This window comes from Salmo salar, chromosome 05 (genome assembly GCF_965601325.2).
Source record: "Salmo salar chromosome 05, fSalSal1, whole genome shotgun sequence".
Lineage (NCBI taxonomy): Eukaryota > Metazoa > Chordata > Actinopteri > Salmoniformes > Salmonidae > Salmo > Salmo salar.
Genome location: NC_138295.1, coordinates 24,956,566 through 24,972,978, shown reverse-complemented (window position 1 = coordinate 24,972,978; position 16,413 = coordinate 24,956,566). Strand labels below are relative to the sequence as shown.

The 16,413-nt window shown below is 43.3% G+C and overlaps 1 protein-coding gene across 7 annotated transcripts in view; it reads left to right on the top strand.

The window, feature by feature from the left end:
- The window catches only part of elf1 (E74-like ETS transcription factor 1), a 76,336-nt gene that overhangs the window by 37,263 nt on the left and 22,660 nt on the right, over positions 1-16,413 (top strand). For 5 of the 7 annotated variants that reach the window (XM_082975105.1, XM_082975106.1, XM_045717994.2 and 2 more), the window contains one exon: positions 13,224-13,617. In XM_082975105.1, coding sequence (XP_082831231.1) covers positions 13,546-13,617 — 72 coding nt within the window. In that variant the 5' untranslated portion in view covers positions 13,224-13,545. Of the gene's footprint in view, positions 1-13,223; positions 13,801-16,413 lie in introns of those variants that run through there. The other 2 variants (XM_014199075.3, XM_045717995.2) reach the window with 2 other exon arrangements.

The window sequence follows — 16,413 nt, the reverse complement described above, 5'->3', positions numbered from 1 at the left end:
CAGACATCACTGTTGGTTTGGATGCAGGTGTTTTGTTTAGAATGACGGCTCCATTATCAACTCGATGTTGTTTAATATCAAACTCAACTGACTCATACAGAACAGAGTAATCAATCCCATATGCCAAACGTCAGGCATAACCGAACAGTAACAGCACTGTAGAACTGTGTGTTAATGTATGTCTCAATGCAGCACTGTAAAACTCAGACATATCCGTCCAGATTACATGTTAGATATTGTTGCACTGTCGGAACTAGTAGCACAAGCATTTCGCTACCCTCGCAATAACATCTGCTTTCCATGTGTATATGACCAATAACATTTGATTTGATTTGAGACATAGCGGCATGTTTTGTTGTTTCGCTTTACTGGCCGCAGTCACCAGCTCAAATCAAGTCAAATCAAATTGTATTTTTCACATGCTTCCTAAACAACAGGTGCAGACTAACAGTGAAGTGCTTACTTACGGGCCCTTTCCAACAATGCAGAGAGAAAAATTGAGAAATAATAGAAAAATAGTAACACAAGGAATAAATACACAATGAGTATAACTTGGCTATATACACAGGGTGCCAGTATGAGTCGATGTGCTGGGGTATGAGGTAATTGAGGTAGTTATGTACATACGGGTAGGGGTAAAGCTGGGCGTCATTAGAGGATGCCTATGTCCTCTGCCTTCATTTCTGGCCATATATCTCACCCGGCATGGCAAAATCTAACCTTCTATTCCCCAATAAAGTTGAAACGTGTCAGGACTGTGAGCATTGTACACTACCATGGCCCATGCATGACCATGTGCTGAGCAAAGCAAAGAATACTAATGCCAGTTTTTACACACTGCTGTAGGTTGCTGTGGTGGTGAAAGGACATTGTCTGTGTACACTCTGTTCTCTGGTGCCAAGGCAGCAGCCACTTAATTGCGGAGGACTGTGACCTTTTCTGCTATGTATAATTCCCAAACAAACAACTGGGCTAGTTTGCCTTGGAAGGCTGTCAATGCTTTGTTCCGCTAACATGGGACATGGTGTGAGATGTCTCAAAAGTTTTTAGCAACTTGCATGTCTAAAAGACTTGATGTTTAATTGTCTGTGGCTTATGTCAGAAGAGTGGTTAGTTCATTGTCTCCCTCAGTAGGGTTTTGCTGTTGTTGTTAAATGAAGTACATTTCTTAGCCTCTAGTCTGCTGACACCATGTGTTTTATGTCCCTGTTGATGTGCATGAGGCCAGAATCCTCTCAGGCCCGGCACTGGCTATCACAGAGCTCCAGGATTGACTTGACACCAGCCTAATACCACTGAGTCATTTCCCCAACAGGAACCCAGATGATTCCTGCAAAACAGCACTTCTCTGCTGACCGCACTTCATGAGCACAAAAATGTGGTGTTGTCCTCGGTTTTTCTGGGGTTTTCTGACAACTTGAACATTGGTATTTTGCTTTGCTCTCAGGTCAGATCTACACTACCAGTCAAAAGTTTTAGAACACCTACTCATTCAAGGTTTTTCTTTATTTTTACTATCTTCTACATTGTAGAATAATAGTGAAGACATCAAAACTATGAAATAACACATATGGAATCATGTTGTAACCAAAAAAGTGTTAAACAAACAAATCAAAATATTAAATGTTTGAGATTCTTCAAATAGCCACCCTTTGCCTTGATGACAGCTTTGCACACTCTTGGCATTCTCTCAACAAGCTTCACCTGGAATGCTTTTCCAACAGTCTTGAAGGACTTTCCACATATGTTGAGCACTTGTTGGCTGCTTTTCCTTCACTCTGTGGTCCGACCCATCCCAAACCATCTCAATTTGGTTGAGGTCGGGGAACTGCCATAGGGGTCGGAGTTGCAATCTCCTGCAGAGACAGCCTGCAGAGTTCTGTCATACTATCCAGGTCTGTGCCCAAACAATTCGAGCTTCTACTTCTAAAAATCTACCTTTCCAGAAACAAGTCTCTCACTGTTCCCGCTTGTTATAGACCACCTTCTGCCCCCAGCTGTGCCCTGGACACCATATGTGAATTGATTGCCCCTCACCTATCTTCAGAGCTCGTACTGTTAGGTGACCTAAACTGGGACATGCTTAACACCCCGGCCGTCCTACAATCTAAACTAGATGCCCTCAATCTCACACAAATTATCAATGAACCTACCAGGTACAACCCCAAATCTGTAAACACGGGCACCCTCATAGATATCATCCTGACCAACCTGCCCTCTAAATACACCTCTGCTGTCTTCAACCAGGATCTCAGTGATCATTGCCTGCGTCCGTAATGGGTCCGCGGTCAAACGACCACCCCTCATCACTGTCAAACGCTCCCTAAAACACTTCAGTGAGCAGGCCTTTCTAATCGACCTGGCCTAGGTATCCTGGAAGGATATTGACCTCATTCCATCAGTAGAGCATGCCTGGTTATTCTATAAAAGTGCTTTCCTCACCATCTTAAATAAGCATGCCCCAGTCAAAAAAAATTTGAACCAGGAACAGATTCATCGACCTGGCCAAGGCTTTCGACTCTGTCAATCACCACATTCTTCTCGGCAGACTCAACAGCCTTGGTTTCTCAAATGACTGCCTCACCTGGTTCACCAATTACTTCTCAGATAAAGTTCAGTGTGTCAAATCGGAGGGCCTGTTGTCCTGACCTCTGGTAGTCTCTATGGGGGTGCCACAGGGTTCAATTCTCAGGCTCTTTTCTCTGTATACATCAATGATGTTGCTCTTGCTGCTGGTGATTCTCTGATCCACCTCTACGCAGACGACACCATTCTGCATACTTCTGGCCCCTCTTTGGACACTGTGTTAACTAACCTCCAGACAAGCTTCAATGCCATACAACTCTCCTTCCGTGGCCTCCAACTGCTCTTAAATGCAAGCAAAACTAAATGCATGCTCTTCAACCGATTGCTGCCCACACCTACCCACCCGTCCAGCATAACTACTCTGGACGGTTCTGACTTAGAATATGTGGACAACTACAAATACCTAGGTGTCTGGTTAGACCGTAAACTCTCCTTCCAGACTCACATTAAGCATCTCCAATCAAACAAATAGCCCTTACACAGCCTGGAGGTGTGTTGGGTCATTGTCCTGTTGAAAAACAAATGAGAGTCCCACTAAGCCCAAACCAGATGGGATGATGTATTGCTGCAGAATGCTGTGGTAGCCATGCTGATTAAGTGTGCCTTGAATTCTAAATAAATTACAGACAGTGTCACCAGCAAAGCACCCCCACACCATAACACCACCTCCTCCATGATTTACGGTGGGAAATTCACATGCAGACATCATCCGTTCACCCTCACTGCATCTCACAAAGACACATCAGTTGGAACCAAAAATCTTCAATTTGGACTCCAGACCAAAGGACAGATTTCCACCGGTCTAATGTCCATTGCTCGTGTTTCTTGGCCCAAGCAAGTCTCTTCTTCTTATTGGTGTCCTTTAGGAGTGGTTTCTTTGCAGTAATTGTACCATGAAGGCCTAATTCACACAGTCTCCTTTGAACAGTTGATGTTGAGATGTGTCTGTTACTTGAACTCTGTGAAGCATTTATTTGCTGCAATTTCTGAGGCTGGTAACTCTAATGAACTTATCCTCTGCAGCAGAGGTAACCCTGGGTTTTCCATTCCTGTAGCGGTCCTCATGAGAGCCAGTTTTATCATAGCGCTATATGGTTTTTGAGACTGCACTTGAAGAAACGTTCAAAGTTCTTAAAATTTTCCGTATTGACTGACCTTCATGTCTTAAAGTAATGATGGACTGTCATTTCTCTTTGCTTATCTGAGCTGTTCTTGCCATAATATGGACTTGGTCTTGAATTTTTTTAAATCTTTATTTATGTAGGCAAGTCAGTTAAGAACAAATTCTTATTTTCAATTACGGTCTAGGAACAGTGGGTTAACTGCCTTGTTCAGGGGCAGAATGACAGATGTTTACCTTTTCAGCTCAGGGATTCGATCTTGCAACCTTTCGGTTACCAGTCCAAAACTCTAACCACTAGGCTACCTGTTTTACCCTACCTTGCCACAACACAATGCATTAAAAAGGTCAAACGCATTAAGAAGGAAAGAAATTCCGCAAATTAACTGTTAAGAAGGCACACCTGTTAATTGAAATGCATTCCAGGTGACAACCTCATGAAGCATGAAGCTGGTTGAGAGAATGCCAAGAGTGTCCATTGCTCATGTTTCTTGGCACAAGCAAGTCTCTTCTTATTATTGGTGACCTTTTAGTAGTGGTTTCTTTGCAGAAAAGCTGTCATCAAGACAAAGGGTGGCTATATGAAGAATCTCATAGCAAATATATTTTGATTTGTTTAACACTATTTTGGTTACTACATGATTCCATATGTGTTATTTTATAGTTATTCATTCTTCACTATTATTCTGCAATTTAGATAATAGTAAAAATAAAGAAAAACCCTTGAATGAGTAGGTGTTTTAAACTTTTGATTGGTAGTGTATGAAAATGTAGCTGCTTTGGTTTCAAATCAAATTGTATTGTCATATGCGCCTAATACAACAGGTGTAGACCTTACCATGAAATGCTTTCTTGCAAGCCCTTATCCAACAATGCAGTTAAAGAAATAGAGTTAAGAAAATAATTACTAAATAAACTAGTGTCAATGTAAATTGTCCAGGTGGCCATTTGATTCATTGTCTTATGGCTTGTGGGTAGAAGCTGTTAAGGAACCTTTTGGTCCTGGACTTGGCGTCCGGTACTGCTTGCCGTGAGGTAGCAGAGAGAAGAGTCTATGACTTGGGTGACTGGAGTCTTTGACAATTCTTTGGGCCTTCCTCTGACACTGCCTAATATATAGGTCCTGAATGTCAGGAAGATTGGCCCCAGTGATGTACTGGGCCACACCCACTACCCTCTGTAGCACCTTACGGTCAGATGCTGAGCAGTTGCCATACCAGGCGGTGATGCAACCGGTCAGGGTGCTCTTGATGGTGCAGCTGTAGAACTGTTTGAGGACCTGGGGACACATGCGAAATCTTTTCAGTCTCCCGAGGGGGAAAAGGTGTTGTCGTGCACTCTTCACAACTGTCTGGGTGTGTTTGGACCATGATAGTTCGTTGGTGATGTGAACACCAAGGAACTTGAAACTCTCGACCCGCTCCATTTCAGCCCCGTCGACGTTAATGGGGGCTCATTTGGCCCTCCTTTTGATATAGTCCACTATCAGCTCCTTTCCAGATAGAAAGGTAGGCCTACCAAATTGAGCCTACGCTACCCACTGAGCACAGACTGCAGTTCAACGTTTTGTTTTTACCTTCAATGTAGCAAAACTTTTGCCAGGCTAAGAGCTAGCAGTTTCTGGGAACGAGACCATGCGCTAGAGATGTATTTGAGGCTAAGCTTTTCTGTTTCTCTCTCTGACTGAGACTGAACTACTCAAGTAGAGGGCTATATTCCGTCACTGGGATATGATGAGCTTTTGTAATTGACTGCAGTGGGTCAGTTTTCCTAAACTTTGCGGTGTTTAGTGAAGAGAGAAGTGTGATTTATGCCCACTCTCTTGTCTATCCTCTCCATCCACCCTGAAATGCCAGGAATGCCAGTGTTAGTCAGTTTCCCCACTATCACCAAGCAGGAAAGAACTCCACACTCTCCCTGTCTTCCCTCTAACTTTCTCCCCTTTCCACCCCAAAAGCTCTCATTAGATCAGGAGCTATTCTGAGACTCTTGAGCTGACAGCATTGAGGCCATGATCTTACACTCTCGATACAGGGCTAGTGAGTGTTAGAGCAAGCAGCACCACCCGTAATACTACCGCCCATCACATAGTTATACCAGAACCATCGGAGCATTCTCCAACCACTCTATAACAACGTCACCTCTTTTGAACATTGAACATCTCACATTTTGTAATTTGAGCAAGTAACCGGGGTCGATAAGAATAGTTTGTTCTTGGTCGGTTTTCTTGTTTCCCACAATGTTTGCATGGCTGCCACATGCAGGCTGACTCATTGCCTAGTCATTCAATTGACTTAAATTACCTCCTTTCATGGTCAACAATGAGCTCAGCTGAGGAGAGCGAAGAGGAGGGAAGCATGGCCTGCTGGGAGCTGTGCGTTTGTTACACGGGTGTATTACATTTCGTGAAACGTTCAGAACATTGCAGATAGAAAGGTAGGCCTAACAAGTTGAGCCTATGCTACCCATTGAGCACAGACTGCAGTTCAATGTTTTATATACATTTGATTGAGTTGTCAACTAACGTGAATTCAACACAAAATCATTTAGGTTAAAAGTTACCTTGATTACTTTCTGCAAATCCAGTCAGTTTTCCAACTTGATTCAACATCATCAGATAGATTTTTTTGGGTCGAAATGACATGAAACAACATTGATTCAAACCATTTTTTGCCCAGTGGGTAATCTCTATTCCACATAACAGACAGTCATATCCACCATTTTTTGCCCAGTGGGTAATCTCTATTCCACCTAACAGACAGTCATATCAACTGGTTTTTGCCCAGTTGGTAATCTCTATTCCAGCTGACAGACAGTCATATCTGTTCTACACAATACAACGTTCTGTAACATCGCTCCCTTTTGAACAGACCCCAGGCCTCTAATTGGTTGTTATTGCGACTGCTAGTTACTTTGGGAGAGGGAGAGCAGTCTTCTGCTGTCTGTTCTCAGCTAGCTCCTCCTCCTCCTACAGCACATAGAGCTGAGGACACGCTACAACAGACAGCCATGTTTGAGAGAGGGAGTGTGTGGAGCAAGTCAACCGTCAGTCACGTGACGTGAGCCACAGTGGAGTGGTAATTACTTCTACTAACTCCTGCAGTCTAAGGCTGGTCTAGAGTGGCCCCACCCAGCCTAAAGTCACACTGCTTTATTTGCTCTGTGGAGGCTTGTGAAATTGAGGAACACTTTAACAGAGCAAGAGAGCGTTCCTCCCTTCTGTTTTGCTTTGCTTGTTTCTCCTGTCCTCTGGCTGAGAGTGATCTCAGCCTCCCTCTGCCTGTGCAGACAAGGCAGCTGTTGTCATGTGCTCTGGGATACTGTGCAGGTCTCTCTAATGACTGACTGTAGTATCTCTGTCTGCCCTCAGCACTGGGCCACCCAAATCAATGATTCAGTAACAGGAGGGATATAGAGTACATGCATGTGCGCACACACTCTCAGACACACACTCTCAGACACACACTATCACACACACACTCTCACACACACACTATCACACACACAGACATTGTTCACATTTAACCCATCATATAGAAAAGCCAGGCCCTTCTACCTTGATGTTTCTATTGATCTGATAACAGGATTTTGGCTAGCATCAGATAACCCACTTTTGATTGGACGGTGCGAATGATTCATTCAGTCACAAGCTTATCTCTAAAGATAAGATATCGTAATAGATATCGTAATAGTTTGGTTGATTCATGGCACTTTCAAATTCTAACAGACAGTCCTGGTGGATGGCATGCTGAATAGGAGAAAAGGGAAATTGAACAGAGAAGCGAGACAGGATTGTCGGGGTCATATCAAATTCTGGCCTCTCAAAAAGGGACAGTTAATTAAAAAATCGAAATTTCTCAAGGCCTGTATTCACAAAACACTCATAAATTTCATACACTCATACACTCCAGTCACCCAAGTCATAGACTGTTCTCTCTGCTACCGCACGACATTGCAATCCACAAGGAGACTGCGTGCCAGGCTGACCACCTGTTACGCGAGTGCAGCAAGGAGCCAAGATAAGTTGCTAGCTAGCATTAAATTTATCTTATAAAAAACAATCAATCTTAACATAATCACTAGTTAACTACACATGGTTGATAATATTACTAGTTTATCTAGTTTGTCCTGCGTTGCATATAATCGATGCGGTGCCTGTTAATTTATCATTGAATCACAGCCGACTTCGCCAAACGTGTAATGATTTAACAAAAGTGCATTTGCGAAAAAAGCACAATCGTTGCACCAATGTACCTAACCATAAACATCAATGCCTTTCTTAAAATCAATACACAAGTCTTTTTTTAAACCTGCATATTTAGTTAAAAGAAATTCATGTTAGCAGGCAATATTAACTAGGGAAATTGTGTCACTTCTCTTGCGCTCAGTGTAAGCAGAGTCAGGGTATATGCAGCAGTTTGGGCCGCCTGGCTCGTTGCGAACTGTGTGAAGACCATTTATTCCTAACAAAGACCGTAATTAATTTGCCAGAAATGTACATAATTATGACATAACATTGAAGGTTGTGCAATGTAACAGCAATATTTAGACTTAGGGTTGCCACCCGTTCAATAAAATACGGAACGGTTCCGTATTTCACTGAAATAATAAACGTTTTGTTTTCGAAATGATAGTTTCCGGATTTGACCATATTAATGACCTAACGCTCGTATTCCTGTGTGTTTATTATATTAGAATTAAGTCTATGATTTGATAGAGCAGTCTGACTGAGCGGTGGTAGGCAGCAGTAGGCTCGTAAGTATTTATTCAAACAGCACTTTCCTGCATTTGCCAGCAGCTCTTCACAGCTCTTCGCATCAGCGCTGTTTATGACTTCAAGCCTATCAACTCCCGAGATTAGGCTGGCAATACTATAGTGCCTATAAGAACATCCAATAGTCAAAGGTATATGAAATACAAATGGTATGGAGAGAAATAGTCCTATAAATTCCTATAATAACTACAACCTAAAACTTCTTACCTGGGAATATTAAAGACTCATGTTAAAAGGAACCACCAGCTTTCATATGTTCTCATGTTCTGAGCAAGGAACTTTAACGTTAGCTTTTTTACATGGCACATATTGCACTTTTACTTTCTTCTCTAACACTGTGTTTTTGCATTATTTAAACCAAATTGAACATGTTTCATTTATTTGATAATAAATTGATTTTATTTATGTATTATATTAAGTTAAAATATGTGTTCATTCAGTATTGTTGTAATTGTCATTATTACAAATATATATATATATAAAAATCGACCGATTTCATCGGTATCAGCTTTTTTGGTCCTCCAATAATCGGTACCGGTGTTGAAAAATCATAATCTGTCAACCTCTAACCCAGACTATTTACATTCACCCCCCCTCTGTATTTACAATGCTGCTTATCTATGCATAGTCCCTTTACAAATTACCTTTACAAATTACCTCGTCAAACTGTACCCCCGCGGGCCCAGTGAGCCAAGACATAGTGCTGTACGCAAATACTCCTAGTGTGAAGATACCCTCATGTATCGAGTCAATGTTATTGTTATGTCATTTTCTTTCTTTCATTTTTTAACTTTAGTTTATTTAACAAATATTTTCTTAACTCTATTTCTTGAACTGCATTGTTGGTTAAGGGCTTGTAAGTAAGCAATTCACAGTAAGGTCCACACCTGTTGTATTCGGCGCATGTGACAAATTAAATTTGATTTGATTTACATTTTAAGCGATTGAATTTGACTTTGAAGTGAACTGTCCCTTTAAGTCTAGAAGGGAGCATTGGAGTTGTGCAGTACCAATGATGTCATAGACTGTATCCTGCATAGAATGAAATGTGCCTAAAATAAATATACTTTATCTCTATGCAGCCAGGACTGGGCTCCCATATGAACCTGACCTGTAGATGCCTATGTTCTTCACTGGGCTCCCATATGAACCTGACCTGTAGATGTTTACATTGTTCCCAGAGAAGCAGAGAGAGGAGATTCTGCCTAGTCCAGGTTTATGTGTGCTGTCTGCTCCGTGTGTGGTCCCTATCCTGTCTCACTGCTTTTTGTGCAGTCACCTAGCGGACCGAGCTGTCAGAGTTGTCTGTGTGCCCACGGAGAGGGGTTAATGTGGTGCCTGGAATGGAAGCACCCCCCCATTTACCCACACCAGGAGGTCCATTCCCCTGGGAGAGGGCAAGTGTCCCATCACCCCCTTTTCCCATTCTTCCTTTCCTCTCCACTCCCCGTCTCTCTCATCTGAGCTTTATGTTATTAGCAGACTGGGAAGAAACAAGCAACTTTTAATCACAAATTTGGGAAACGGACACTGGGTATGTACATAGTCAATGGTAGGCCTCGAGGGGACTCCTATGGTAGGTACACATGTAGCTCATCTCTTGGCAGTAGTACTGTAGACTACTTTATCATTGACCTCAACCCAGAGTCTCTTAGAGCGTTCAGAGTCAGCCCACTGACACCCTTATCAGATCACAGCAAAATCACACTCATCTTGAACAGAGCTTTGCTCAGTCATGAGGCATCAAAGCCAAAGGAACTGAATAATATTAAGAAGTGCTACAGTATTCTTCTCCTCTCCTAATTTGAACCCTACACATCTTCCCTCTCTCATCCCCCCACCTTTTTACCACCCTCTCAGAGACACAATTGGACCAGGAATGCACACGGTCAGGCATTTCAAGGCAAAGAGGCCCCACCCTGCAACAGTAGAGAAGGAAAGGGGGGGGGGGGGGGGGGCTGGCTTTCTAAGTACTGCTGCCATCCTGACTCTCTCAATTCAATTAATCTCTCTCCTCTCTACTGTTGCCAGCTTCCCCCCACCTCCTTTAATCTTTAAGCAGACCACCGGCCCCTCCCTTTCCCCTCCATTGCCCTTGAGACCAGCCTGTGGGGTGTGGGCTACGCTTTCACTATGACCCCCCCCATCCCATGATCCGCCCGCCTATCACTCCCTCACTCCTGAAGGGGGCATGGGCAGAGATCATCAGGAAGACTGTGTTCTGTTCCAAACCTATGGTTCCACAGCCCCCCTCATTTACACTGGCCGTCATGACCACGGGTGAGCTCACATCCTTGGGGGGTTGAGGGGTGTGCTACCTCCCTTCCCAAGGGTCTACAGATGGGACATCAAATTGGGACTAGTCTATTTACGGCCACTGGTCTTTGATGGAGTAAAGGGAACCATGTGCTTTTGAAAGTGGAGCAAAACTGACAAGCTAGGGAAAGCACTTCTGAGTTTATGTAAAAACATTCTGTCATGATTCCTGAAGTCATGTTTGTTATCCGTCATTAGATTCTGTAACCTGATCTAACTACATGAAATGGTGGTAGAATTGAACAGTGATATGTTTGTCCATTGTGCGAAGGAAATTAGTTTTCCAGACAGCAGAAACACACTCAACACATTTTGGGAAAGCACAGGGTCTAACGCAGTGCAACGCCCCTGGCTGAAATTATATAGTGGTTGTTATGTAGGGGTTATTATGTAGGGATTATTATGTAGGGGTTGTTATGTAGGGGTTGTTATGTAGGGATTATTATGTAGGGGTTATTATGTAGGGGTTGTTATGTAGGGGTTGTTATGTAGGGATTATTATGTAGGGATTATTATGTAGGGATTATTATGTAAGGGTTGTTATGTAGGGGTTGTTATGTAGGGGTTGTTATGTAGGGATTGTTATGTAGAGGTTGTTATGTAGGGGTTGTTATGTAAGGGTTGTTATGTAGGGGTTGTTATGTAGGGATTATTATGTAGGGGTTGTTATGTAGGGGTTGTTATGTAGGGGTTATTATGTAGGGCTTATTATGTAGGGGTTGTTATGTAGGGATTATTATGTAGGGATTATTATGTAGGGATTATTATGTAAGGGTTGTTATGTAGGGGTTGTTATGTAGGGGTTGTTATGTAGGGATTGTTATGTAGAGGTTGTTATGTAGGGATTATTATGTAGGGGTTGTTATGTAGAGGTTGTTATGTAGGGGTTGTTATGTAGGGATTGTTATGTAGGGATTATTATGTAGGGGTTGATATGTAGGGTTTGTTATGTAGGGTTTGTTATGTAGGGATTATTATGTAGGGGTTATTATGTAGTGGTTATTATGTAGGGGTTGTTATATAGGGGTTATTATGTAGGGTTTGTTATGTAGGGTTTGTTATGTAGGGATTATTATGTAGGGGTTATTATGTAGGGTTTGTTATGTAGGGATTATTATGTAGTGGTTATTATGTAGGGGTTGTTATGTAGTGGTTATTCTCAAGGGGTTGTTATGTAGGGGTTGTTATGTAGGGTTGTTATGTAGGGGTTGTTATGTAGTGGTTATTATGTGGTGGTTATTATGTAGGGATTATTATGTAGGGGTTATTATGTAGGGGTTATTCTCTAGGGGTTATTATGTAGGGGTTATTCTCTAGGGGTTATTATGTAGGGGTTATTATGTAGGGGTTGTTATGTAGGGGTTGTTCTCTAGGGGTTATTATGTATGGGTTATTATGTAGTGGTTATTATGTAGGGATTATTATGTAGGGATTATTATGTAGGGATTGTTATGTAGGGATTGTTATTTAGGGGTTATTATGTAGGGTTAAGTGCCTTGCTCAAGGACCCAACGGTGCTGGATGGTAGTTATGATCTGACACCAGCAGAAATGGTGGTCATGACACTTTACATAATGTTGAACATCACACTGGTATAACCTATAGGAGACAGGCAGCTATAATCACACACATTTAACATTAATATAGGTACTCACCAAGGAGACAGGCAGCTATAATCACACACAGTTTCAAGGGAGTGCAAGAGTAACTAAATGTGAAGCCGGGTGATGTATATATTGGAAAGCGTGGTGCATTTTTCAGTCTGCTCAGTGCTACTCTTGATTCTACTTTGGAAGATTGTGAGAGGACCTGTTAAGCAGGCAGGCGGTTGGGGCCCTCTGAGCCAAGCAGGCAGGCGGTTGGGGCCCTCTGAGCCAAGCAGGCAGGCGGTTGGGGCCCTCTGAGCCAAGCAGGAACCAAGGATCTGAATTATCCACTGGAACCAGCAGTCTTGTCATGGGAGCAAGCAAAGAGTCAGGCCCATGGCTGTCTCCTAGATCCTTTTCACACTTTGGTGCCGACCCGAACCGTACTGTGCTGGCTGGGATATTTTTCTTACTTTTTGGTTTCAAACACATAAACACACAGACGATACGTCGGCTGCGAGCCTCACACTATGAGTGTGGTTGTTAAACCCTCTCAGAAATTTCAAATACTTTGTTTTGTTTCACGGTCATAGGTGGTTTAGTGAATCTTGCTCGCGTGATGAGTAACATTGCCTATGACCTGAAGACTTGCGTTAACACTCAGAGGCTTAGTTTAACAGGCTTAGTGCTTATAGGCTTTATTTCATCAGGCGGACACAGTCTTGTGGTGCACGAGACCCAGGTTCGACTTTGAACCCCAGTCAGTCACAGCTGGTCTTACACACACTTGGCTCCTAATGACTGTTTACTGACATGTTCCTCTCTCTCACCTCTCTCTCAGGCAGGTGTAGATGCTCCAGACGCAGCAGGCCCCAGGAAGAGGCTGCCTCCATCCATCAGCGCGGCTCTTCTCTGATTCCTGGGTCTCTCAGTCGCACTTTGCACCACACCTTAACAGGGACCACAGAGAAAAGAAACAGGAGTGAGGAGGCCACTGGATATTCTCAAGAAGGGAAGCCATTTTGTTTTGACCCACAGTATCACTGACCTTTCAACCTTTGGTTCAATCTGGTGGTTTCCTTGTTATTGGACACTCCCTAGAGGGGTAGGAAATCACCCTCCCCGTCTGTCCGTCTGCGTCCTACCGTCAGACCTCCATCACTATGGCGACCGCGGTGCAGCCCAACGAGCTGGTGTTTGAGTTCGCTAGCAATGGGATGGATGAGATAAACCAGGTACCTGTCATTACATTGGAGTTTAGCAGTAGTCGATATCAGTAGTGCTATCATGATGTACCACTACCACCAATATAGAAAAGTTCAAGATGGAGTCTGCAGTAGGGGGAAACGGCACCACTGGCCACCTCACCACCATTGTTATAGTTTTTGCTGCTGAGCTGAGGTGCATCGCGCAACATGGTAAAAAAACTTGCAGTATATATTGTGCTCTTCTAACGAGCGTGCAATAATGTCTGAGGGGGAAAAAAACTGTGTTCGTTGTTTGCAGTAACTTCTTTGTTGTTGTAATATCGCATCGGATGTGCCTGATTCACCATTAAGGATTCCAGTATGTCAATCTAAGTAACATAATACTAAAATCCCCATCAAAATCTGTCAATTTAAGCTAGTGCATAGGCTGCATCTCAATCCACCGCATCCGCCTATGTCGGCCTTCCGCGTCTGTGGTGGAAAGTGGCCGAGCTACAGCAGTGTTTTTCAGAGCATGAGACATCCCCGAAAATCTGTCTTCTCATGAAAACGGCTCTATTATGACCACTCTATGGATAGGATAGATTCTCACTCTCTCTTTTCCCCACAAGTGTCATGGAACTCATCTGAAGGTAACCCATACAAGTTCATGGAAATATGGAGGTAGTTTTGTGCCAACAAAAACCATGGGTGTCCAAAAAAAATCAAAAAATATTTCCTGAGCTTTCTTATATCTGCTAGATATAGGTCAGATACTTCAAAACCTTATTCCTTATGATTTATTTTTGGACTGTCTTTTTTTCCATTTATGAATGTGTTATTCAGTGCATTTCTATGAGCTATAGTAGGCCAAATTCAATATTTTATCAAATAATTGTAAATGTAAAGGGGTACTAAAATTCTAAATCAAATAGCTAAATGATCCATGGTATGATCATCTTAAAATAATTCCATATGTTAGCTTAGTATGGAGAGCTGGAGAGAAGGAGTGGAGTATGAAGGGATGGCAAGGAGAGGGCTGGGAAATGGCGTGTGGGCTGTTGGGAGGACAGAGACGGAAAGTGTGAGAGACCTGGAGTTGGGACTCTTTTAGTGTGCGTGGGAGGAGAGGGTGGGGCTTTGCCAGGACCAAGTCAATTTACAGCACAAAATGTATGTGTAAGTGCACTTCAGTGCCCAGGTGTGTTTATCTTACCTCCACATCTTTGTCTGAATTCTGTGGAACAGGTTTGTGTGCGTGTGTGCCCGATGTTTGTGCAGTGTGTGTGTGCGCGTGTTTGTGTGTCTCTGCGTTTTGTATTTGTGTAGATGTGGAGGGATGAGTTATCGCTGGATCCTCTTGCCTGAATGTCCTGGTTCATGCCTAACCAGACATACCTGTTGTGTGGAAATAACACAGGCCTCCTCTAGGGTTTCTCCCTCCGCAGAGAATTACATCGTCTGTCCACCTGGTAGCTTGAAAAAAGCTCTTAAACTTAACTTATATATATTTAGTACTAACGCTAACGAAGGTGGCCATTTTGTTTTTGCCGGAGCTAGCTAGTCTGAAGGGTTTATCTTTCCGTATGGGGGCTGTTGGAATCAGAGAAGGCTACAGCTAGCCTAGCTTGCAGGACAGTAATGACTAGCCATCTTATATTGGATTTTACAGTCAATAAGTAGCTCCCTGAATCAGAGCCATGGTGTAATGACCTCAGAATGATGTTTAGCTCAGTTCAGTGTCTGAAAGCTGCTATTAGAGTTCTATGGCAGTCTGCTGTGAGAGTTCTATGGCAGGCTGCTGTGAGAGTTCTATGGCAGCCTGCTGGTGAGAGTTCTATGGCAGCCTGCTGTGAGAGTTCTATGGCAGCCTGCTGTGAGAGTTCTATGGCAGCCTGCTAGTATAGTTCTATGGCAGCCTGCTAGTAGAGTTCTATGGCAGCCTGCTAGTAGAGTTCTATGGCAGCCTGCTGTGACAGTTTTATGGCAGTCTGCTAGTAGAGTTCTATGGCAGCCTGCTAGTAGAGTTCTATGGCAGCCTGCTGTGGTCATACACTTACATTATTTACATCCTGTAGTACTAACTCAAAAAAGTTCTGGGACACTGTAAAGTCCATGGAGAATAAGAGCACCTCCTCCCAGCTGCCCACTGCTCTGAGGCTAGGAAACACTGTTACCACCGATAAATCCACTATAATTGAGAATTTCAATAAGCGTTTCTCTACGGCTGGCCATGCTTTCCACCTGGCTACCCCTACCCCGGTCAACTGCCCGGCACCCTCCACAGCAACCCGCCAAAGCCATCACCATTTCTCCTTCACCCAAATCCAGATAGCTGATGTTCTGAAAGAGCTGCAAAATCTGGACCCATACAAATCAGCCAGGGTAGACAATCTGGACCCTCTCTTTCTAAAATTATCTGCCCAAATTGTTGCAACCCCTATTACTAGCCAGTTCAAACTCTCTTTCGTATCGTCTGAGATTCCCAAAGATTGGAAAGCTGCCGCGGTCATCCCCCTCTTCAAAGGGGGTGACACTCTTGACCCAAACTGCTACAGACCTATATCTATCCAACCCTGTCTTTCTAAGGTCTTCGAAAGCCAAGTTAACAAACAGATTACCGACCATTTCGAATCCCACCGCACCTTTTCCGCTATGCAATCTGGTTTCAGAGGTGGTCATGGGTGCACCTCAGCCACGCTCAAGGTCCTAAATGACATCATAACCGCCATCGATAAGAGACATTACTGTGCAGCCGTATTCATCGACCTGGCCAAGGCTTTCGACTCTATCAATCACCACATTCTTATTGGCAGACTCGACAGCCTTGGTTTCTCAAATGAT